A 26,367-nucleotide genomic window follows, 5' to 3' on the forward strand; every position below is an offset into this window, starting at 1 on the left:
TCAGGAAATACGTCCTGGATCCACAAACCGTCAGGAGATGAGCCCTGCGTTTGTCGGCTGAATCCTGTCCCAGCCATTCCTTAGTGACGAAACTTTGCTGTAGTCTCTCAATAAAATCGTCCCAATCATCACCAACACAGTACCTCTCGTCTGTGCTGCTAGTGGCACGCTCGCGTTTTAAATCCCAGTTTCTCGTTGCCAATAATATGTCCTTCTATACAGTATAAATGCCCACGAGGCCCATACTTGAAAGAAGGTCACTCTGTGACCAGTAACCTTTATTAGCCAGCACTGAAGTGATGAAGGTGGGTGGAGCTTCCCCTATTATACCTGCAAGTCCAGGTTAGGAGTGTCTCCCACAAGTCCACCACCTAGTGGTCAATGTTCTCATGATATACATGGGTTACAATGACAGTGGAATACATGACAGATTGAGCGTGCCATTTTAAATTCAAGCACATCTTCTGCCATGGTAGAAAGTCTACGGGCAATGTTCGCCGCCCATGGTCTCCCGGACGTCTTGGTCAGCGACAATGGCCCGTGCTTCACAAGCACTGAATTCCAGGACTACATGGCAGGCAATGGAATCAACCATGTCAGAATGGCACTGTTCAAGCCGGCCTCAAACGGCCAGGCGGAACAAGCAGTGCAGATAATCAAAAAGGGGATGCTCAGAATCCAAGGGGGGTCCCTACAAAGCCACTATCATGCCTCCTGTGGGCCAATAGATCTCGACCACACTCGCTCACAGGGGTTCCACCCGCAGAGCTGCTAATGAAAAGGACACTCAAAACCAGTTTATCCCCTATACACCCTATTATGAAAGAAATTGTTGAGAGCAGGCATCAGTCACAACGTGACTACCATGACAGGAATATGAGGGCGCGATGTATTGATGTCAATGACCCTGTTTTTTCCTTAATTACGCTGCAGGGCCCAAATGGCTTGCAGGCACTGTGATTGCCAAAGAGGGGAATAGCATTTTGGTAGTTAAACTTACCAATGGACAAATCTGCCGCAAACACGTAGATCAAACTAAAAGGAGGTTCAGCAACCCCATAGAAGAAGCAGAGGAAGAACACGAAGTAGAGTTTACTCCACCACAGGTGACCGAACACCGGAACCAAGTGGAGAAGAGTCCATTCACTGTGGGCTGTCCGGACAGGCCTGAGGCACCGCAAACAGCAGACACTCAGGCCAGTGCCCAACAACCGGAGCCCCAACTCAGGCACTCTACAAGGGAGCATAAACCACCAGAGAGACTTAACCTGTGATCCCAATAAGACTTTGCGGGGGAGGTGATGTCATGTATTCAACTGTCATTGTAACCCATGTATAAGCTGACCTAAGTTGTACACCTTGAGAATACTGACCACAAGGGGGCGAACTTGTGGGAGACACTCCTAACCTGGATTTTTCCGGTATAAAAGGGGAAGCTCCATCCACCGTCTGTCTCTTGAGTTCTTGATAATAAAGGTAACTGGTCACAGAGTGACTTTCTCTCACGTGACTTTCTTGCAGGCTCGAAGGGCCGAATGGCCTACTCCTGCCCCTATTTTCTAAGTATGGGCCTCGTGTGCATTTATACTGTATAGTAAGGACATATCACATACAACTTCAAAATAAATGCTACAAATTTCTGGAAGTCCATCTTTGACATGGACGTTAGTATTGTGTACATTTTTTTAATATTAAATATATTTCAAAATGTTGATAACAAGGAAAGATTATGCCGTTGCCATATTCACCCAGCTGTAGGGAGATTTCTCACTCGTAAAAATTATAAGTTAAGGGCAATTGTCTTTCTTCAAAATTATATGAACATTTGAGTAGCAAAGGATATTTGTAATGGGACATAAAGCAACTTAAAATCAAAAGAAAAAAATATATAAAAACTAAAATCACATATATGCAGGCAAAACATGGAAATTCAGTAACCAGCAGATCCAACAAACTAACTAGGGCTTTGTATAGTTGTAGCAAAACTTCCTCCCCATTATCTTCTAGCCCTCTAATTATGAAGGCTAATTTAGTACCTGACTACTATATTTTAGTGATCTGTTTACATAGACCTCTAAATCTCTTTGGATCTCCACTATTCCTAGCTTTTCATCATTTAAATCATACTTGGATCTATCCTATTTTAGTCCAAAATGGATACCTCATACGCACCTGTATTGAAATCCATCTGCCACTGTTTTGCCCACTCACTTAATCTATCAATGTCTCTTTATAATTTTATGCTCCCGTCTACACTACTTACTATACCAACAATCTTTGTGTCATCGGCAAACTTGGATACATGACTCACAATTATATTATCTAAGTCATTAACAAATACAGTGACTAGCTGAGGCCCCAGGACACATCCTTGTGGGACAACACTAGTCACTTCCTTCCAATTTGAGTACGTCCCCATTATACTTACTCACTTTAGGTCTTTAAAATTATGAAAGGTTTTGATCAAGAAGACATAGAGAGACTGTTTCCACGTGTGGGAAAGAGCAACTAGAGGCCATCAATAGAAGATAGTCACTAAAAAAGCAAATCGGGAATTCAGAAGAAACCTCTTTACACAGAGAGTGTTGAGAATCTGGAACTCGCTACCACAGAGAGTAATTGTATAGATATATTTAAGGAGAAGCTAGATAAGTATACGAGGGAGAAGGGAATAGAGAGTCATGCTGATAAAGTTAGATGGAACGAGGCTTGAGTGGTGCATAAACGCCAGTCTGGACTGGTTAGGCCGAATGGCCTGTTTCTGTGCTGTATATTCTGTTTAATTCCATGTAATTCTGTCTTCTACCTCCTATCCAATCTCCTAACCAAGTCAACAATTTGCCTTCAATTCCATGAACATGGATTTTAGCTAACAGTCTCTTATGTGGAACCTTATAAAATGCCTTCTGGAAGTCCATATAAACTACATGCATAGACATTACCCTATCTATTACTTTAGTTACTTCTTCAAAAAATTCTATTAGGTTCATTAGACATGACCTACTGTTTACAAATCCATGTTGGCTCTTTCTAATCAACTCAAAGTTCTCTTAAGTACTCAGTCACTACTTTATTATAGATTGCAGTAATTTCCCTACAATAGATGTTAGACTAACATGTCTATAATTTTCTGGTTTCCCTCTCACCTTTCTTAAATAATGGAGTTATATTTGCAATTTTCCAATCTAAAAGGGCAATTGCTGAATTGAGAGAGCTTTGGAAGATTATGGCTAAAGCATCTGCAATTTCCTCACCTACTTCCTTTAAAACCCTGGAGTGGAAATCATCAGGTCCTAGGGAATTGTCAGCCTTTAGTGCCGTTATTTTTTCTAATACTGTTTTTTCACTTACATTAACTTTAGTGAGTTCCAATCCTTAATTCATTATTAATTTCCCTGGAATGACAGGTGTGTAATCCTCTTCGTCTGCTGTGAAGACTGACACAAAGTAATTATTCAACAAGTCTGCTATTTCCTTATTTTAATTTGCAATATTACCCCATCTGTGTTTAAAGGGCCCACATTACCCTTTACTACTCTTTTTCTCCTAATATAATTGTAAAAACATTGTGTTAATCTTGATATCGCTCATCATTTTCTTTTTGTATTCTTTTTGTAGCTCTTACAATCTTTTTTGTTCTCCCTTGCTGTTATTTGTACCTGTCCCAGTACCCTGGATCTACACAATTCATTGCACTTTTATATGCTCTTTCGTTTGTTTTATGCTCTCACATCTTTCGTCAACCATGACTGTTTACTTTAGTAAACAGAGCTCTTTCCCCTTATGGGTACATACTGGTCCTGTATTAAGTTAAATACTTTTTTTAAACACCTCCCACAGTTCATCTAGTTTTACCCGATACCAGTTTTGACCAGTTTGCTGTCGTCAGTCTCTGTCTCATCCTGTTAAAGTTAGCCGTACCGAAATCTAGAATCTTAGTAACCATGTTAAGTTTCTCCTTTTCAAGCCTAACATTGAATTCAATCATATTATGATCACTGTTAGATAAATGGTCCCATACTGTTAGATTAACTAAGTCTGGTTCATTGCTCATTACTAAATGGCCTGCCTTCCTATTGCTTCTAGAGCATATTGCTCCAGAAAACTATCTTGAATGCACCTCTGCACCAAATTCCCACTCTGACCAAATTCCTGTAGTCACTCTGTTTAGCAAGTCACCCCGTTTAGCAGATTGACCCAACTCTCACCCAGCTCTGTATGCACAGCTCTGTTCAAACAGAGAAAACCCCCACTTCTGATATTGCGGCTAATTGAACAGAAGAGGTTGGGTTGCTCTGAATCTGGCTGTGCTATACCTGATCAGGTATTGCTCAATTTTGGCAGTGGGTGCACAAAATGGAAAATTGCATTTCCAACTCTTGCATCCCTCATTTTAAAGAGCATGAAAATTAACCAAGATCCTAAATTGTGATTTTATATTAAAATTGGAAGCTTTGAAACTAATGGCCTATCAGAAGGACTGCCACCAATGAACCGGAAGCTGCAAAGGATTCTGCATATAAATGTTAACTTTCATAAGCCGTTGGAAACACCAATTGAACATAAGAAACACCAATTCATTTGGCAGCAGCGATCTCTTTTCCCCACCCCCTCCGCTCCCCTCTTTCTCTCTCGGCTCAGTTTGGCAGCGCATAAATCTTAATTCAACTTTAAATTTTTATTTTCTTCTCCTGACGCGGCTCAGTTTGGCAGCAGTGATCAATTTTACACACGCCCTCCCCTCCTTCTTCTCTCACCAATCTGTGGGAAGTCCGACGAGAACATCCAAACAACCACTGGCACTGGGCATGCGCAATTATTTTATTTCGTTGGCAACAGTCGCGTCCTTTGCCTATATAACATTCACTGCAATTCAAAATAATGAATTGTGTGAAACATTTGAGAAAAAAACTTGTGTCTATATAGCATTGTATTGTATCCTCAGGTTATGTAGGTAAATGCAGAAGCCAATTGTGGACAACAAGATCACACATAGAATCATAGAATGGTTACAGCACAGAAGAAGGCCATTTGGCCCGTGCCGAAAACAGCACATAACAGAAAATCAGTTGAATGACCATTTAATCTGGGGTTTTTTAGTTGGTAATGTTGGTTCAGGGAGGAACGTGGGCCAGGATGTTCGAAGAAGTTCCTGCTCTTCTTCGAATACATCTACCTGAACAGGCAGACATCAGTTTTAATGTCTCATCCGAAAGATAATACAGATAGTATCTCCCTCAGTACAGCCCTGAAGTGTCAACCTAGATTATGTACACATAAGAACATATAAGAACATAAGAATTAGGAACAGGAGTAGGCCATCTAGCCCCTCGAGCCTGCTCCGCCATTCAAAAAGATCATGGCTGATCTGGCCGTGGACTCAGCTCCACTTACCCGTCCGCTCCCCGTAACCCTTAATTCCCTTATTGGTTAAAAATCTATCTATCTGTGATTTGAATACATTCAATGAGCTAGCCTCAACTGCTTCCTTGGGCAGAGAATTCCACAGATTCACAACCCTCTGGGAGAAGAAATTCCTTCTCAATTCGGTTTTAAATTGGCTCCCCCGTATTTTGAGGCTGTGCCCCCTAGTTCTAGTCTCCCCGACTAGTGGAAACAAACTCTCTGCCTCTATCTTGTCTATCCCTTTCATTATTTTAATTGTTTCTATAAGATCACCCCTCAAACTTCTGAACTCCAACGAGTAAAGACCCAGTCTACTCAATCTATCATCATAAGGTAACCCCCTCATCTCCGGAATCAGCTTAGTGAATCGTCTCTGTACCCCCTCCAAAGCTAGTATATCCTTCCTTAAGTAAGGTGACCAAAACTGCATGCAGTACTCCAGGTGCGGCCTCACAAATACCCTGTACAGTTGCAGCAGGATCTCTCTGCTTTTGTACTCCATCCCTCTAGCAATGAAGGCCAACATTCCATTTGCCTTCCTGATTACCTGCTGCACCTGCAAACTAACTTTTTGGGATTCATGCACAAGGACCCCCAGGTCCCTCTGCACCGCAGCATGTTGTAATTTCTCCCCATTCAAATAATATTCCCTTTTACTGTTTTTTTTTCCAAGGTGGATGACCTCACATTTTCCGACATTGTATTCAATCTGCCAAACCTTAGCCCATTCGCTTAACCTATCTAAATCTCTTTGCAGCCTCTCTGTGTCCTCTACACAACCCGCTTTCCCACTAATCTTTGTGTCATCTGCAAATTTTGTTACACTACATTCTGTCCCCTCTTCCAGGTCTTCTATGTATATTGTAAACAGTTGTGGTCCCTGTGGCACACCGCTAACCACCGATTTCCAACCTGAAAAGGACCCATTTATCCCGACTCTCTGCTTTCTGTTAGCCAGCCAATTCTCAATCCATGCTAATACATTTCCTCTGACTCCGCGTCCCTTTATCTTCTGCAGTAACCTTTTGTGTGGCACCTTATCGAATGCCTTTTGGAAATCTAAATACACCACCATCCATCGGTATACCTCTATCCACCATGCTCGTTATATCCTCAAAGAATTCCAGTAAATTAGTTAAGCATGATTTCCCCTTCATGAATCCATGTTGCGTCTGCTTGATTGCACTTTTCCTATCTAGATGTCCTGCTATTTCTTCCTTAATGATAGCTTCAAGCATTTCCCCCACTACAGATGTTAAACTAACCGGCCTATAGTTACCTGCCTTTTGTCTACCCCCTTTTTTAAACAGAGGCGTTACATTAGCTGCTTTCCAATCCACTGGTACCTCCCCAGAGTCCAGAGAATCTGTCTTGAACAAGTCTTGAACCCACGACCTTCTAACACAGAGGTGAGAGTGTTACTAACTGATTTTCTCTGATACTCGACCGATGAGGCACTATCTAAATATCTTTCATTCTTGTTTTCCCCACTGGAGAAATAGACAGATCCTAATGTATTCAACAAATAGGAATTCTACCTGAATATGTAACTAATCTTCTTAAATCCCTCTGTCAGGATGAAATATTTTGAAGGGTACTCTGTTTGAGATATGCTTTATCTGCTCCTAAATAGATTTTTTTTAAAAATTCTTTTCCAAGAGCTTCCATTTCCAATGACTCACTGCATGATGTGACACAGAATGTAGAAGTCCCATATTATGAAACCGAGTCTCTACTGAATTAGCATGGGGGGAGGGGAGGGGGGTAACATAATTCCTGGGTAAACACGGTTAAAAAAACATATTGCCCAATGTTACTACTTCTGAAAACTATACATAACCCTTACTGGAAGTGTACATATATAAATGCCAGATAAGGATAAGAGTGCACTCAGTTAAAAAAAAACAACCAATGGGGCCATAACACCTGATATCATACCTCAGCATAGGACACCTATAGGAGAGGTTAGAGGAGAAAATAAATTAGACCAAAAAAAACAATTGGGGGCGAAATCAGCGAGAGTATTATGGCGGCGCTACGGCATTGCGTCCCAATCTCTTTTGCCCGGAGATTGTGACATCATGGGCCGTGCACATCGACCCGGACCCAAAATTAACTTCCCTGCAGTAACGCCGGACGAAAATACTGGCAGTTGCAGGAGGCGTGCATTGGGCAGCCGGCCGTTTCGGGGTCAATACTTAAAGGTGAGGTGGCCAAGGTAAGTAAAAAAAAAAAGTATCTTTTTTCTTCGAGTTTTTTTCCCCAAGTTCCTGCCTGCGATTGATCAGCCCGGCACTCTGTTTGAGTGCTGGGCTGATCACATGGGATCACGGCTACTGTGGTGGTCCAGGTACTTACTTTTTATTTTGCAGAGCCTGCAGCGATGGCCCGTCCCTTTAAGGAAGGGAAGGAGCCTTTGAAGGCTGAGCAGCGCTGCTGAATTCACCACCCCGCCTGCTGCCAATTGCGCTCCAAGAAGAAAGTGGAGCGCTAGTTCTTGGAGCGCAAACGGCGAATTTTTCAAAAGTTTGAACTCGTTAGCGCCTGGCGCTAACTTTTCAAACTTTTAAAAATTAGCGCCCCAAACGGGGAGATGTTGGCCGATGTCCCGGGTCCGTAAAAAGTTTCTACGGACCCGGGAAGGCATCGGAAAAGCCGGGTTTCAGCGTGCAATGCGCAGGCGCTGAAAACCGGCTTTTCCGACCTGTCAAGCTTCTGGCTTGTCAGATCTCACAGATATCGGGAGTGAGGACACTTGCAGGGCAAGATTTCCGATATTTACGAATATCCTGCCCTGCAAATGTCCTTTAAAATCTTGTGCCTGATAAAGCAGGCGTATAGCCTATTTTTACAGGCGCAAGTGTTTAAAAATACACAGAAACATTTAAAAATAAAGTTATAATAACACGTTTTATTTTTAAAAAACCTCCCCACTACAGTAAGTTTATTTTAAGGCTTAATTAAAATAACTTTAAAAAAAGTCGGGAACATTTTTTTTAATAAGAACTTTAATTTAAATGAATGTTAAATATGTAGTTCATTTTCTATTTTTTATTGTGTTTTGGGTGTTTGGGAGGGTTTCTCATTCATAGTAATAGGTGTTCCAGACTTCCAGACTTATGGAACTCCTATTACTATGAATGAGAATCTATACTTCACCTGATCGGCTGCTGTCTCCAGCTCCCAGCCTGCGCACTTCCCCACGTGCCCGCGCTGCGATGCGCAGTCACCAGAGGCCTCAGGCTCGGAAGTTCCAACGGACGCAGCAGCAACAGGTAAGTGCGCATCTTTTTTCTTTTTTTCTGTCATTTGCCTGCGGGAAGAGCTCGAACAGAATTTCAGGGCCAATGAATTTCTCCCCCTTAGCTTGTAGTTGCTGAAATTACCCACCTCCCTTATTTGTATATAGGGACAGAAACCTTATGGATTTCTTGCTAACCCATGCCTCCAGCAATGAAAACAAAATGAAATGTCTGCATGGAGGTATCATCTGCAATGGAGGTAGGAAAGACAATGGGTTCTAACTAAAACAACGTGAAGCTGTTGATGTCCCTGTAATTTTCCTGGTTAGGTTAGCTGGTTACCCATGGTATGTATACTTTCATTCAAATAATTGATCACTATATCTGAAGAGAAGTAGTATATTGCTGTCGATTGGAATCAATAATTCTGACAATACTGGAGTTTATGATGTCGCCTTTAACCTGACCAGTCCCTATTTTACAAATCCTTAGGATGGGCATCAGGTGCAAAATGGTTAGAACTTTAAAAAAGAAAATAATTGTGGAATTTCTTTAACTAGAATTGAGCAAAAGATCAAAATTCATACCTTGCTTTTTCCAATGTATTGCACGGATGGCACTTGGGGTAGAGTTGCATTTTCAGACAGTGATGCTGTTGGAAAGACTGACTTTAAAGTCTGATTGGGGTAACTAGCAACCTTTGTTGTAGCTGACACATTCAGCTTTGGCAGTTCCACAGGATACGAAGGAATTTGGCGTCGTATAGGAATTCCCTGTGGATAATTTTATGCTGAAGTAAATTTTGCGTGCTTAACAATTGTTTTACAATCCCCCAACTTAACTTTTCTTCACATCAATATCCATATGGTCTAGCATAATAACTTGTAAAAATAGCACCTAAAATGAAAGAACGGTAATTGTCATAAGATGTAATCTTTATTGAAACTGAATACCATGCATAATGAAAAACAAAATTATTTCTTCTGTAAATGACCATCTGTAACAGAGTCTGAAGGAAATTTAATTCTGATTTACAAAGTCATAAGAATGCTAAACAAATGGAAAAAAACACTTGCTTAAAACTTGAAAATAAGTAGTTGAGAAATAACAAGGAAAGTTTAGGCCTCGCCTGCCCCTGGAAGCCCCGTCTTCTGAATTCGAAACTTTCCCGAAAACGCCTTCCCATGAATTAACTTTTTTTTTAAAATTCATTCTTCGGAATCAGGGCATCAATGACAAGGCTGGCATTTATTGCCCATCCCTAGTTGACCTTGAGAAGGTGGTTGTGGACCTTTTTGAACCGCTGTAGTCCATGTGCTGAAGGTACTCCCACAATGCTGTTACGTTGCATTTAATCCAATGTTGATGACATTTTAGAGTTTGGGGTGAGTTGGTCATTAAACCCGCTGACAAGTGCAGCACTGTTTTTGTTTGGTGAACAAAACAATACTTTGTAGAGGCTGAATGGTAACCCTCCCCCTGGACCATGATCTCACCACCGAACATCAATCCATCGTTTCCCAAACCACCACTGACTTCATCTCCTCTGGAGATCTTCACCCCTACAGCCTCCAACCACACACATACTGCTTCTACTTCCTTCATAAGATCCACAAATAGGACTGTCATAGTAGATCCTTCGTTTCAGCCTATTCTTGCCCCACAGAACTTATTTCTTCCGAGCTCAACTCTATTTTTGTCTCCCCTTGTGCAGTCTCTTTTGACCTACATCTGCGACTCTACCGACGCCCTCCACCATTTTATCAGTTTCCAGTTTCCTGGCCCAAACCATCTCATAAGAACATAAGAACATAAGAAATAGGAGCAGGAGCAGGCCATATGGCCACTCGAGCCTGCTCCACCATTTAATACGATCATGGCTGATCCAATCATGGACTCAGGTTCACTTCTCTCCCCGCTCCCCATTACCCCTTAATCCCTTATCGGTTAAGAAACTGTCTATTTCTGTCTTAAATTTATTCAATGTCCTGGCTTCCACAGCTCTCTGAGGCAGCGAATTCCACAGATTTACAACCCTCAAAGAAGAAATGTTTCCTCATCTCAATTTTAAATGGGCGGCCCCTTATTTTAAGATTATGCCCCCTAGTTCTAGTCTCCCCCATCAGTGAAAACATCCTCTCTGCATCCACCTTGTCAAGCCCCCTCATAATCTTATACGTTTCGATAAGATCACCTCTCATTCTTCTGAATTCCAATGAGTAGAGGCCCAACCTCCTCAACCTTTCCTCATAAGTCAATCCCCTCATCCCCGGAATCAACCTAGTGAACCTTCTCTGAACTGCCTCCAAAGCAAGTATATCATTTCGTAAATATGGAAACCAAAACTGTACGCAGTATTCTAGGTGTGGCCTCACCAATACCTTGTATAACTGTAGCAAGACTTCCCCGCTTTTATATTCAATCCCCTTTACAATAAAGACCAAGATTCCATTGGCCTTCCTGATCACTTGCTGTACCTGCATATTAACCTTTTGTGTTTCATGCACAAGTACCCCCAGGTCCTGCTGTACTGCAGCACTTTGCAATTTTTCTCCATTTAAATAATAACTTGCTCTTTGATTTTTTTCTGCCAAAGTCCATAGTCTCACACTTTCCAACATTATACTCCATCTGCCAAACTTTTGCACACTCACTTGGTCTGTCTATGTCCTTTTGCAGATTTTTTGTGTTCTCCTCACACATTGCTTTTCCTCCCATTTTTGTATCGTCTGCAAACTTGGCTACGTTACACTCGGTCCTTTCTTCCAAGTCGTTAATATAGATTGTAAATAGTTGGGGTCCCAGCACTGATTTCTGCAGCACCCCACTAGTTACTGATTGCCAACCCGAGAATGAACCATTTATCCCAACTCTCTGTTTTCTGTTAGTTAGCCAATCCTCTATCCATGCTAATATATCACCCCCAACCCCGTGAACTTTTATCTTGTGCAGTAACCTTTTATGTGGCACCTTGTCAAATGCCTTCTGGAAGTCCAAATACACCACATTCACTGGATCCCATTTATCCACTCTGTTCGTTACATCCTCAAAGAATTTGAGCAAATTTGTCCCCTTCATAAATCCATGCTGACTCTGTCTGACCAAATTATGCTTTTCCAAATGTCCTGCTACTGCTTCTTTAATAATGGACTCCAACATTTTCCCAACCACAGATATTAGGCTAACTGGTCTATAGTTTCCTGCTTTTTGTCTGCCTCCTTTTTTAAATAGGGGTGTTACATTTGCAGTTTTTCAATCTGCTGGGACCTCCCCAGAATCCAGGGAATTTTGGTAAATTACTAGCAATGCATTCACTATCCCTGCCGCTACTTCTCTTAAAACCCAAGGATGCAAACCATCAGGTCCAGGGAATTTATCCGCCTTTAGTCCCATTATCTTATAGTGTACTACCTCCTTAGTGATTGTGATTGTGTTAAGTTCCTCCCCGACCGCCCCCATAGCCCCATGACTATCCACTGTTGGGATATTTTTAGTGTCATCTACCGTAAAGACTGATGCAAAATATTTGTTCAGAGTTTCTGCCATCTCCATGTTCCCCAATTACTAGTTCCCCGGTCTCGTCCTCTAATAGTCTTCTGGACTCAACATCGAGTTCAACAATTTCAGATCATAACTACTGCTCCCATTTTTTCGAACAGCAGGTGCTGGTAATGACTCTGCTATTGCCATTTACAGCCGGGGTGATTATCTGCACGAACACTTTTGCTGCCTTTTGCAGGCGCGCAATATCCCAGATTCGCACCCCTTCTGCGTTTGCCCACTATTTACCGAAGCCGCACGTGCGCAGTCCCCAACAGTTGCGGCCTGTAGCGTGGACCACGCTATCCTCAGCTCCAAGGTGATCAATCAGAAATCCGGTGTTGGAAATAAATGCGACCTTTACAGCTCCTCTAGACCCATCCTTTGTTTTTTTTACTTGTTCCATTACCACACGCTTTTGCCTTGCACCATCATCCCTTTTGTCACTCCTGCCTTCCCTTTTGTTCTTTCCTCTTCCCCGCTTCCCCTTTCCCTGCCTCTGTGCTAACTTAAAACCTGTTACCTCTGTAACATTTTGTAGCTCTGCCAAAAGGTCACAGACCTGAAACGTTAACTCTGTTTCTCTCTCCACAGATGTTACCTGACCTGCTGAGTGTTTCTAGCATTTTTTGTTTAGATTTCAGATTTCCAGAATCTGCAGGTTTTTGCCATTAGTATTGTGATAAGCAGATCCAGATGATTACATAGAAACATAGAAAATAGGTGCAGGAGTAGGCCATTCGGCCCTTCGAGCTTGCACCACCATTCGATAAGATCATGGCTGATCATTCCCTCAGTACCCCTTTCCTGCTTTCTCTCCATACCCCTTGATCCCCTTAGCCGTAAGGGCCATATCTAACTCCCTCTTGAATATATCCAATGAACTGGCATCAACAACTCTCTGCGGTAGGGAATTCCACAGGTTAACAACTCTCTGAGTAAAAAAGTTCCTCCTTATCTCAGTCCTAAATGGCCTATCCCTTATCCTAAGACTGTGTCCCCTGGTTCTGGACTTCCCCAACATCGGGAACAATCTACCCACATCTAACCTGTCCCTTTCCGTCAGAATCTTGTATGTTTCTATGAGATCCCCTCTCACCCTTCTCAACTCCAAAGTATAAAGGCCCAGTTGATCCAGTCTCTCCTCATATGTCAGTCCAGCCATCCAGGGAATCAGTGTGGAGAACCTTCGCTGCACTCGCTCAATAGCAAGAACGTCCTTCCTCAGATTAGGAGACCAAAACTGAACACAATATTCCAGGTGGGGCCTCACCAAGGCCCTATACAACTGCAGTAAGACCTCCCTGCTCCTATACTCCAATCCCCTAGCTATGAAGGCTAACATACCATTTGCCTTCTGCACCGTCTGCTGTACCTGCATGCCCACTTTCAATGACTGATGAACCGTGACACCCAGGTCTCGTTGCACCTCCCCTTTTCTTAATCTGCCGGCGTTCAAATAATATTCTGTCTTCGCGTTTTTGCCCCCAAAGTGGATAACTTCACATTTATCCACATTATACTGCATCTGCCATGCATTTGCCCACTCATCTAACCTGTCCAAGTCACCCTGCAGCCTCTTAGCATCCCCCTCACAGCTCATACCGCCACCAAGTATAGTGTCATCTGCAAACTTGGAGATATTACACTCAATTCCTTCATCCAAATCATGGATGTATATTGTAAAGAGCTGGGGTCCCAGCACTGAGCCCTGCGGCACTCCACTAGTCACTGCCTGCCATTCTGAAAAGGACCTGTTTATCCCGACTCTCTGCTTCCTGTCTGCCAACCAGTTCTCTATCCATGTCAGTATATTACCCCCAATACTATGTGCTTTGATTTTGCACACCAATCTCTTATGTGGGACCTTGTCAAAAGCCTTTTGAAAGTCCAAATACACCACATCCACTGGTTCTCCCTTGTCCACTCTACTAGTTATATCCTCAAAAAATTCCAGAAGATTTGTCAAGGATGATTTCCCCTTCATAAATCCATGCTGACTTAGACCGATCCTGTCACTGCTTTCCAAATGCGCTGCTATTTCATCCTTAATAATTGATTCCAACATTTTCCCCACTACTGATGTCAGGCTAACTGGTCTATAATTACCCACTTTCTCTCTCCTTCCCTTTTTAAAAAGTGGTGTTACATTAGCTACCCTCCAGTCCATAGGAACTGATCCCGAGTCGATAGACTCTTGGAAAATGATCACCAATGCATCCACTATTTCTAGGGCCACTTCCTTAAGTACTTTGGGATGCAGACTATCAGGCCCCGGGGATGTATCGGCCTTCATTAATGATTTAGATGAGGGGATTAAATGTAGTATCTCCAAATTTGAAGATGACACTAAGTTGGGTGGCAGTGTGAGCTGCGAGGCGGATGCTATGAGGCTGCAGAGTGACTTGGATACGTTAGGTGAGTGGGCAAATGCATGGCAGATGAAGTATAATATGGATAAATGTGAGGTTATCCACTTTGGTGGTAAAAACAGAGAGACAGACTATTATTTGAATGGTGACAGATTAGGAAAAGGGGAGGTGCAACGAGACCTGGATGTCATGGTACATCAGTCATTGAAGGTTGGCATGCAGGTACAGCAGGCGGTTAAGAAAACAAATGGCATGTTGGCCTTCATAGCGAGGGGATTTGAGTACAGGGGCAGGGTGATGTTACTACAGTTGTACAGGGCCTTGGTGAGGCCACACCTGGAGTATTGTGTACAGTTTTGGTCTCCTAACTTGAGGAAGGACATTCTTGCTATTGAGGGAGTGCAGCGAAGATTCACCAGACTGATTCCCAGGATGGCGGGACTGGCATATCAAGAAAGACTGGATCAACTGGGCTTGTATTCACTGAAGTTCAGAAGAATGAGAGGGGACCTCATAGAAACGTTTAAAATTCTGACGGGTTTAGACAGGTTAGATGCAGGAAGAATGTTCCCAATGTTGGGGAAGTCCAGAACCAGGGGTCACAGTCTAAGGATAAGGGGTAAGCCATTTAGGACCGAGATGAGGAGAAACTTCTTCACCCAGAGAGTGGTGAACCTGTGGAATTCTCTACCACAGAAAGTTGTTGAGGCCAATTCACTAAATATATTCAAAAAGGAGTTAGATGTAGTCCTTACTACTAGGGGGATCAAGGGGTATGGCGAGAAAGCAGGAATGGGGTACTGAAGTTGCATGTTCAGCCATGAACTCATTGAATGGCGGTGCAGGCTCGAAGGGCCGAATGGCCTACTCCTGCACCTATTTTCTATGTTTCTATGTTTCAATCCCATCAATTTCCCTAACACCATTTCCCGCCTAATAAGGATATCCTTCAGTTCCTCCTTCTCACTAGACCCTCGGTCCCCTCGTACTTCCGGAAGGTTATTTGTGCCTTCCTTCGTGAAGACAGACCAAAGTATTTGTTCAATTGGTCTGCCATTTCTTTGTTCCCCATTATAAACTCACCTGAATCCGACTGCAAGGGACCTATGTTTGTCTTCACTAATCTTTTTCTCTTCACATATCTATAGAAGCTTTTGCAGTCAGTTTTTATGTTCCCGGCAAGCTTCTTCTCGTACTCTATTTTGGATAACAATTGACTGCAGGAAGAATGTGGTATGTGATGGGATAACTTGTACTTACTAATACAAATTGTTAGGATGCCAAAGTCTTATTTCAGGAGCAGGGAAGCATTTCTTTAAACATAACTTCCTTTCTCCATGCAATAAAAGTCTAAATTATGCCTGTGAGACAAAAGAAATTTATTGCTGGAGTCGGATGCTGAGTGTTATAAACAGTGATAAGAAAAGGTATATAAAGAAAGGTGCATCTAGACTGGGAGCTACAGTGAATCTTCCACAGAAGAACGAAACCTCTGTTGGCATGGCTCCTATGACTGAAATAATCGTTGTGTCCTCATAGTTAAGGGCTGCCTATAAGTGGCAAGTTCTCATACTATTATGGTCAAAGTTGCTGCTTTACAAGAAGTCCGTCATAAATAAAAGTTAAATTAATTTTTAGAATACGCATATACATAATCATGTCTGAATCAGCGGGCCTGAACCCAAATTATATTTAAAGATGGTGCCCGATTATCTAACATAATCTACCCCAGTGTTTACTGAGAATAATAAAATATTAATTGTTTTGAAATTTTAAGATAAACAAAGGCATGTACAGGTGTGCAATCAGTAGTGCCTCTTATGTTTAAAGTGCAATCTGTTTCCCGATCTCTTTTAGACAACGTCTCTGTACAAACAAAATACTTAATATTAGCATTATCTGATTAAAATTTTTGAAAATTGTCTCCTGACATCAAATATTTTGTAAAAATAACCAAATGAGGCTGACAAATCCTGCATTGGCATTCTGGGAAAGTGTGCACACTGCACATACTCAGACTGTGGGATCTCCCGTAAGATAACATTGATAGATTGGGGAAAAATATTGGAGTAGATTTTCGTCTTCACCGCCTGGGCAGTAATCTGGTACTGGAACGAATATTCAGCCTCTATAAAGGGCACGCAATCCGTTCTGCCGGATTACTACCCAGGCAGTAATATTCGATAGTAAATGATATTAATGGCTTTATTGCACATTGTAAGATGATAGGCCTGGATAAAAAATTCACTTAACTGTACACTTCAAATTACACTAACAATTGTAAAATCTGTATTAAATACTTAAATATTAAGGGCTAAAATTTGGGGGCTTTATACCACGTTATCAGCAAAAAGAGGGCGGCGGCCGCTCTTTCGCTAGCTGGTGGTGGGTCCTGCAGGGTCCACTATTTTCAGAAGCCTGGCAGTGCTGCCGGTAAGATCGATTGCCCTACAAATTTAAATGAGGGAGAAATGATGTTAGTCGGCGTGCAACACCAACCTAACCTGGACCTTAGTGCTGAGCTAAGCGCTGGGTCCTAAGCTCAGCATGCAGCAGACTCACAGAGGTATGTACAGTGTGCACACTTTCTCCGAATGCCTCTGTAGGATTTTTCAGCCCAACTAAAAGAATGTTTTTTTCAGCCTCATTTGGTTGTTTACACAAAATATTTGATGACAGTTAGAAGACAATTTTCAAACACATCTTTTAGGTAAGTTTGCATTTAAGCTTGTGGACTCAATTTTTAAAATGCTAGTTAAGTAATGGCTTGCTGCAATATATGTTAACATTTTTGTAAGTGTGTGGGGAGTGCTGCTGGATGCTTGCAAAGCCTCGGGTGGTAAAGGAAGGCCTCAGAGAAGACAGAAAATGCTACAAATACTCAGTAAGTCAGGCAACATCCATGGAGAGAGAAACAGAGTTTGACAGGTCCAGTATTTCCAGCATTCAATGCTGTCATTTCAGATTTACAGCATCTGCTCGCAGAGGGAAGAGGAAGAAGCCAAAGAGAAGGAAGAAGGAAGGATGCAACCCAGACAGCCCCTTTCTGGCTGGATATCCAGGATGGCATCATTCACCTGTGGTACCAGTGACCACAACCCCAATTTCCCTTTCAACATTTATCCCTCACCTTACCTTCCCTCTGTTACTGACCATCACAGCATCCTCTTGGCCACATTGCTGAACTAAAAGCCACCACAAAGCAAAGTTTCCAATCCAACTTTAGACATCTATCCATCCAATGTGAAATCAAGAAATCAACTCTTCTTCTTTTTCTTCTCTCTCCTCTTGGCCAACCACTGGCTGGGCAGGCTGCATTTCTTGGGTGTATGAAATGAAGAAAGCACAAGGGTGGAGTTGTGGTGAGGGCAGGGTGGGAAAGCAAGAGGTGCATGCCAGAAGGAGGATAACGTATGAGAATACCAGCATCTTGTATCCTTTCAGCCTCGCTGCTGGCCAATTGGTCAGCCATGACACTGCCAAGAATGGCCTGCGCCACCTCCTCCAAGGGGGTGAGGTGAGGCTAGGAATGGGAGGTGTGCCTCGTGATTGGTACAGATTGTTGGTGTAATATATGCGCCCGTGAGTAGGCTCACAGGTTTTTAGAGCTGTTGAGTTGTGAGTGGTTTAGCCAGTCACGTGATGTTCACAAAACTCAATGAAACTCCAGCCAGTTAGGCTCAGGGGATCCACGATGAGGCAAGTGGTTGTGAGCCTGGTGGATGAACTGGTAATGTGCAGTGTGATTGTTAAACCTTTGCTCATATTGCTACAACTACAGTGAGAGTGAGAGTGAACCCAGGACCTGTGAGAGGAGGAGGAAGAAAAGCTGCCTTCTAGGTACATCTACAGGGAGACTGTGAGTGTCTGGGAGGAGGAGGAGGCCTGCTGCCTGGAGAGGGGAGAGGAGGGAGAGCAGCCAATACTCCTGTTACTGCTGCAGAGTTTGAGAGAGGGGGAAGGAACTGCTGCCATTCAACTACTCACCAACTGTGTGGAAGGAGTGAGAGTCTTTGTCAACATCAACAGGTGTAGTTTGGTGCACTCCCCAAAAAAGACTTTGCTTAATCGGTGGGGGGAGGAAAGAAGATTAATAAGAACATCGTGGGGGGTTGTGTGCGTGTAGGTGTGTGGGGTTCTTGCGAACAACTAGGCCCCACACACCACTGGAAGCACCCCTCCCGCATTGCCTGGCCCGGGTTGGCTGGAGCTGCCTGTCTTGGCAATGTTTGGAGGACTGTGCCTGCGTGGTTCCGGCCATCCCGGGTGAAGACATCTTCCCCCTCCGCCGGAAGAATATAAAGACTTTGTTTGTGATCCGGGGGGTGCACCCCCTGCAAGCACCCACCCAACGCTGTGAGGAGTACCTGATATCACAGCCTCCCTCTTTCCCATCACCCCCCTCTCTCTCTGTCTCTCCTCTCTCTCTCTGGGAGCCTCTTTTAAAATATATATTTTTTTAAACTATGGAGCAGAGGGAAAAGGGCCCCTCCCCAATTGTCAAAAGTTGGGGAGAGGTGTGCCTCATTAAGAGCTCCCTCTGCTCATCAATGAAGTTAATCAAGATCTTTCAGGCCTGTGACTTTGGGGTGAGTGTAGCCCTTAAAGGGATCCCGAGATGGCGAGTCCATTTTCGCCAGTGGCAGGGCCAGCACAAACTTATGCACACGTGGCATAAAGGCCCCGCGGCTCCTGCTGCTCCGCCGCCTTTCAGACTCATTTCTAAAAAGAACGGGGTCAAGAGCTACACTCACCCCAACACGACCATCGAGGGGTGCATGAGGGCAATGGCTGGGGTAGTCGGCCCCTCAGCCATTGTCGCCGCCTCCAAAATGTACGGAAGGGCTGTGTTCTTCCTGGGGTCGGAGCGGGCAGTGTCCTGACTCTCAATAAGGGGCTCACGGTGGGCGGGACCTTCCTGCCGGTGGATCCTCTCGAGGCCACCGCGCAGAGGGTCGTCATTTTGAACATCCCGCCCTTTGTTCCCGGTGAGCTCCTCCTCCCCCACCTACGTCAACTGGGGAATTATGACACGCAGCTCCTGTTTGTGAGCCTGGGGACCGTCAGGACCACCATGCAGGGGCTGCCTGTCTTTTACCAGGAACTCATCAGGGTCTGGAACAGAGTTGCCACCAAGCGCAGCTCTCCCCCATCTAGAGTGGCGGCTGTCCTTCAGGAGCCTCTGCTCAGGAATCTGTACCTCCACGACCGTGGTTTTAGGTGGCAGGTGGACGAGAGGGCTGTGGCTGGCGAGGTGACCAGGGTCAGGGACCTGCTCGATGGCGGAGGAGCAGGCTGGATGGCGCCAGACGAACTGGCACGGCGCCTAAACTGGCCCAACGTCCGCCGCGCGGCCGATGCCATCGAGTCGCTAAAAACAGCACTGGGCCCTGACTCCGTTAGGTGTGTCGAGGAGGCTCAGGCATGTGGGGAGATCCCGTCCGAACTGACCCCTGTCCGGACGGAATTCCTCATCGGCGCCAAGCCCCGAAACCTCCCTCGGGAGCCGGCGCCTCAGAACTTGAGCCTCCTCGGGGAAATCCCCTCCGTGTCTTTCAGTTCTGCGCTGGTTTCCTGTACGGGCTGCTCTTGCACACTCTCCACCTTTCTATCCTCATCTGCCGTCCAGACACGCCATGGTGCACCATCTTGCTGTCCGGAGGAGGCGGGGGTCCCAAATGGAGTGCTCTCTACGCGGGAGTCCTCCCTCTATCTATTGGGGACTTGGCAAGACCATCAGCAGGCCGGGACCATTGGAGGGAGCAGCGTGCCGCGACATACCACTGCAGGGAGTAGCGCGAGCTGCTGCAGGAGCTGACGGCTGGTTGCAGTGCGGGCAGGTACAGCAAGAGGGGCGAAGGAGCGGCAAGAGCGTGTAGATGGAAATGACCGGGGCCCAGGAGAGGCGTGAGTTTGGGGCTCAGAAGAGGCGAGGGCCCAGGGGCAGCACAGGCCAGCCCACACTGCGATATGTGTGCGCACTAGGTCCGTGCAGCAGAGCTGGTCTCCAGTCGTCTTGGGTAATCCTTCCCACTGGACCAAGACCTGGCTCTGTCAAGCCCATGTGGTGGCTGGTGTGCAACGGCCACCACATGTTAAAAAAATCCACGCACAGGCATCTTCCACCCTTCAAGATGTAGTTCCGGATCTGGAATATTAGGTCCTTCATTGAAACACCTGTAAACTCATTCCCTTTTTGGCGTGGAAGCAAGTCATCCTCGCTTCGAGGGACTGCCTATGATGATGATGATGATGATGAGTTCCGAAGGCAGACAAAACAGTACGGCTCTGTAGAGATTATTAAATTACCCTGAATTGAGCAGTTAATGATGAACAGTACTCTTTACCGACAGCACTGGATCAATAAGCAGAACTGGTGGGAGCCAAAGTCTTCACAAAATTGGACCTGTCCCATGCCTATGTTCAACTCAACGTTGACAAGGATAATCAACAGTATCTGACAGTCAACACACACGAAGATTTATATTCATACACTAAGTTGCCTTATGGTATCAAGTCCTCACCAAAGATATTTCAGGCTACCATGGATCAGATCTTACAGGGAATGAATCACTGATTGTGGCTATCAACACATCATCTTGATTGCACAGAGAGAGAAAACCTGGAAATCTTAGAAGTATTCAGACGGTTCAATGACCATAATTTGAAGCTGAAGAGGAGTAAATATGCATGCATACAGCGTGAGGTAGTTTATCTAGGATTGCAGGTTGATGAAAATGGTCTCCAACCAGTTGAGGAGAAAGTGCAAGCCATCATGATGGCTCCAGAAACGTTACTGAATTACGATCCATTTTAGGCATGGTCCAATAGTATGCTTGTTTTCTTCCTGGACCAGCAACAGTGCTCGCACTACTCCATTATTTATAAAAGAAAGGGGCGCGCTGTTTATGGGACAAAGAGCAACAGAATGCATAAGACACATGCAAGCGACGCTTGAGCAGTAATGCTCTTCTTCGCCATTATAATCTGACTCGTGAACTAAGACTAGCATGTGATGCCTCTGGGTATGGTGTGGGAGCAGTGATCAGCCATGAAAAATGGGCAGGAAAAACCGGTTGCCTTTGCAATGCGTACGCTCAACAAAAGCAAACAAAATTATGCTCAGATTGAGAAAGAGGCTTTGGCAATTATATTTGGTATTAAAAAGTTTTACCATTTTCTTTTGGGACACCAATTCACGCTAGTAACCGATCACAAACCATTACTAGCTATCCTAGGCCCAAAGGCGGCAATTCCATCTATGGCAGCTTCCAGGCTGCAAAGTTGGCTATTTTATTATCTCAGTACGTTACAAAATCGAGAATCGCAAGTCTAAGCAGAATGCAGCGGCGGATGCCCTTTCAAAGTTGCCTCATGAAGATTGTGAAATTGGCCACGAACAGTCGTTGATGAGGACTTTCCGCTCACCACCTCTCTTATTGCAGAGCACACACAGAAAGATGCCACGTAACAGCCAGCCTATGAGCACACCCTGCGAGGGTGGCCTGAAGATCAGACACATTTAGATGAGGGGATAAAGCCCTTTTATCATCATCGGCACGAATTATCATGTAAGCAGGGATGTCTAAAATGGGGCCCGAGAGTAGTCATTCCCAGTGCACTACAGGCTAAAGTCTTGACGCAACTTCACAGTCAGCATACCGGCATCGTAGGCATAAAAGCGGTGGCCCGAAGTTTTGTTTATTGGGCTGGGTTGGATAAAGACTTGGAAATATTAGTAAGTGTACTATCTGTCAAGATTGCAGGACCATGCCAGCTAAAATGCTGCTGCAAACATGGACTTGGGCCAATGAGACCATTCCAAAGAATACAAATTGATTTTTGCAAGAGGGGCAGTGATAATTTTCTGGTTCTAATCGATAGCCATTCAAAATGGCTGATGGTACGACATATGGGGTAATCTACGACTACAGAGCGTACATTGGATGAATTGCGGGACATTTCTGCATGCCATGGCCTGCTTGTAGAAATGGTGTCAGATAATGGGCCGCAATTTCAGACCATGCAATTTGCAAATTTTGCCAGACACAATGGTATCAAACATACACTGGTAGCACCATATCATCCTGCTTCAAATGGCGCAGCTGAAAGGTCGGTCAAGATGGTCAAGGAGGCTATGCAGAAACAAGCTCTGGATCATCGGTCAGCATGAAGCACAGGTTAACGAATTTTCTTTTCAAATACAGAACTACGCCTCATTCTACAACACGGTACACACCTGCTGAATTATTGACGAAGTGTAGGCTGAGGACGCGTCTCAATTTATTGCAACCAAACTTGTCTGATAAGGTAGAGAAAGCACAATCAGTGTACAACATCATTAGCATTCCGGTACTAAAAAGTGGTGTTTTCAGATGAGGTCAAAGTTCTCAGTCCGTCGAAAAGGGCACATCTACGCAAATGGGACATTGGTACAATTATTCAGATATGTGGCACCAAGCAGCATTTGGTCAAAATTGATGAATACATCAGGAAGGTTCATGTGGATCAAATGTTGCTAGCGAGTGATGCACCTTCGATACCACGAGTAGATAATTATGAGCCTGACTTGGACGATGATCAGAGTCAGTTGGCAGGTCCAAGTACTTCAACGGTCACAACGTCCATATCCCTACCAACTCAGGAGCATCCAACTGAAGGCGGTTCTGCGGGTATGGGACAATCTTGCAGAGACTCTGTATCTTCCGGGGGGGGAGGTGGAGTTGGGATTCAGTTGAGAAGATCAACAAGAAAATGCAAACCAACTAGTCAGGATATTGATAACTGGCAATATCAAGACCTTAGGAAAAAAGCTAACACTAGGACAAATGTAAGGGGTTCCAAGGAAACTCAAGAGGACATGGGGAAGGGGAAGCTAGAGGTTCTAGAGTTAGAGGTTGTCAGGGCTACACGCTCTGAAAACAGAAATTCCCCAAGTCGGTTTCCGGAGTCAAATAAGAATATAGAAAATGAGCATAGCCAGCCAACTGCAAAGAAATGGAGGTCGGAGCAAGAGGAAGCTAAAAGCTTACAACAAGATGCTCAGGCTCAGCAGTAAATTTTTAAAATATTAATCATGATAAGTAATCTTTTGAAATATTGTATAAATACCTTGCTTCTAAAAAAAGGGGAAGCAGTATAATATATGCACCTGTGAGTATGCTCACAGGTTTGTAGAGCTGTTGGGGGCACTTGAAAAGTTTTTGTGGTGTCCCCCCTCTTTAATCAGGGGGCACTTGATTTAATTGTTTATTTGTTCTCAACAAAAGAGTTGTAGAGCTGTTGAGTTGTGAGTGGCTTAGCCAGTCACATGATATTCACAAGAATCAATAAATCCCCAGCTAGTTGGGTACAGGGGATCCACGATGAGGCATGTGGTTGTGAGCCTGGTGGATCAACGGGTAATGTGTAGTGTGATTGATAAACCTTTGCTAATAAACCAACTAGTTCTTAATAGCAATGTGTTGCTATGAATTCTTAAGTAAAGAACCCATGAAGCAAATACATTACATTTGGTAGGTGAATGATTGGGTGGGCGGGGGGGGGGGGGGGGGGGAGGAAAGTTGGGAGTCGTGCATTGAGAAGTGTATGAGGCTAGTGATTCAGTTGATAGTGTCATGTATCTCACTTTACTGTATATAACTATCTTACCATGCTATACATGACTGTAACTGGATATGACCTGTAACAATAAGCATACCTTACCACCAGGGGTGCACTTGCAGGAGACACTCCATACCTGTCCCACTGAGGTATATAAAGGGAGGTCTCAGGCAAGTGCAGCAATGGAGAGCTGCAATTAAAGGTGCAGGTCCTGAGTGACCTTGACTTCAGCATGTGTCTCGTGTAAATCAGTACATTAGAGTCAGGACTTAACAGTGGCGACGAGTTACGGCATCACAGAATCCACAGAATAGCTACCAACAGCTCAGATGAGAAATACAATGCTGGAGACAATTTGGATGACTTTATAGAAAGGCTCCAGCAAAGCTTTGTGACCAAAGACTGGCTGGGCGACAATAAGGCAGACAAGAGAAGAGCCCATCTCTTGACCAGCTGTGGCTCAAAAACATACGCTTTAATGAAAGACCTGCTGGCACCCAAGAAACCAGCAAGCAAGTCGTTTGAGGAGTTGAGCACACTTGTGAGAGACCACCTGAAGCCAGCGAGCAGCCTACACATGGCCAGACACAGGTTCTACAACTACAGACGCTGTGTGGGCCAGAGCATACCCGGCTTCGTGGCGGAACTTCGGAGGCTGGCTAGTTCATGTGAGTTCCCCGATGAACTAAGGAGAGAAGTACTGAGAGACTTTTTTATTGAAGGAATAGGCCATGCAGGCATATTCTGAAAGCTTATAGAGACTAAGAACTTGACTCTAGAGGCAGCAGCACTGGTCGCAGAGACGTTCTTGGCAGGCGAAGAAGAAATGAGGCTGATCTATACTTCAGGTACGACAACCAACGAGGCATCGGAACAAGGGGTTCACATTGTGAAACAAACCGCTACCCCCATACACAGACAAAGGCAGGAGAGCAGGCCTTCAACAGCAGACAGTGGCCACATAAATGGCCGATCACAACTCATCAACCCACAATGCGAGCAATCAACAACAGATTGAGAGAAGCTCAAGGGAGATCAGCCAGACGCAGCTCATCCTTCGAAAACAATGGAAACGATCTGTGTTGGAGATGTGGGGGAAGGCACTCAACCAGGGTGTGTCGATTTCAGCATGCCGTTTACAGAAACTGCAACTACACAGGGCATCTGGCTCGCATGTGCAGAAAAACAGCAGCTCGGCTGGTATACGAATCGGAAGGGTCGGAAAGCGGACCAGAAGACGGTTGGAACAGTGCACGGGGCGCCGAGGTACAGCGGGTTAACACGATCAATGTCCACTGTTCTTACACCAAGATGCCTCCAATTATGATGAGGGCTCTACTCAACGAGATACCCGTCAACATGGAACTGGACACAGGGGCCAGTCAATCCCTCATGAGCGTTCAACAATTTGAACAGCTGTGGCTGCACAAAAGCAACAGACCAAAACTCACAAAGATCGACACCAAACTAAGGATCTACACTAAAGAAATCGTCCCAGTCCTTGGCAGCGCCATGCTCTCAGTCACACACAAAGGGATGGTGAACCGACTTTCCCTGTGGATTGTCCCCGGGGATCTCTCAGCCCTGTTGGGGAGAAGTTGGCTAGCAGAACTTAATTGGAAATGGGATGATGTTCACGCCATGTTGTCAGAGGAACGGACCTCCTGCTCAACAGTTCTAAGCCATTTTGAACATCTCTTTCAGCCAGGTGTAGGCACCTTCAAGGGGCTAAAGTTAGAATCTACATCACACAGAATGCCAGACCGGTCCATCACAAGGCTAGAGCTGTGCCCTATGTGATGAGGGAAAAGATTGAAAACGAACTGGACCGGCTTCTGTGGGAAGGCATAATTTCTCCTGTGGAATTCAGTGACTGGGCAAGCCCCATCATCCCCGTCATGAAGCCTGATGGATCCGTGCGAATCTGTGGGGATTACAAATCTACCATAAACAGAGTCTCCCTACAGGACCAATACCCGCTGCCCAGAGCGGAGGACCTATTTGCCACGTTGGCTGAAGGAAAACTTTTCTCGAAACTTAACCTCACATCTGCGTATATGACGCAAGAACTGACCGAAGATTCTAAGCTACTCACCACCATCAACACACATCGAGGCCTTTTTGTGTACAATCGATGTCCAATCGGCATCAGGTCGGCAGCTGCTATATTCCAGCGCAACATGGAGAATCTGCTCAAGTCCATC

The 26,367-nt window shown here is 44.6% G+C and overlaps 1 protein-coding gene across 1 annotated transcript in view; it reads right to left on the reverse strand.

Moving 5' to 3' along the window:
* Window positions 1-26,367, reverse strand: part of LOC139262346 (MAPK/MAK/MRK overlapping kinase-like) — a 253,865-nt gene that overhangs the window by 36,802 nt on the left and 190,696 nt on the right. Inside the window, exon 11 of the mRNA XM_070877529.1 lies at window positions 9,236-9,421. Within this exon, the coding sequence (XP_070733630.1) occupies window positions 9,236-9,421 (186 nt within the window). The remainder of the gene's footprint in view (window positions 1-9,235; window positions 9,422-26,367) is intronic.

The sequence above is a fragment of the Pristiophorus japonicus genome, chromosome 4 (assembly GCF_044704955.1).
Source record: "Pristiophorus japonicus isolate sPriJap1 chromosome 4, sPriJap1.hap1, whole genome shotgun sequence".
NCBI classification, from domain to species: Eukaryota; Metazoa; Chordata; class Chondrichthyes; family Pristiophoridae; genus Pristiophorus; species Pristiophorus japonicus.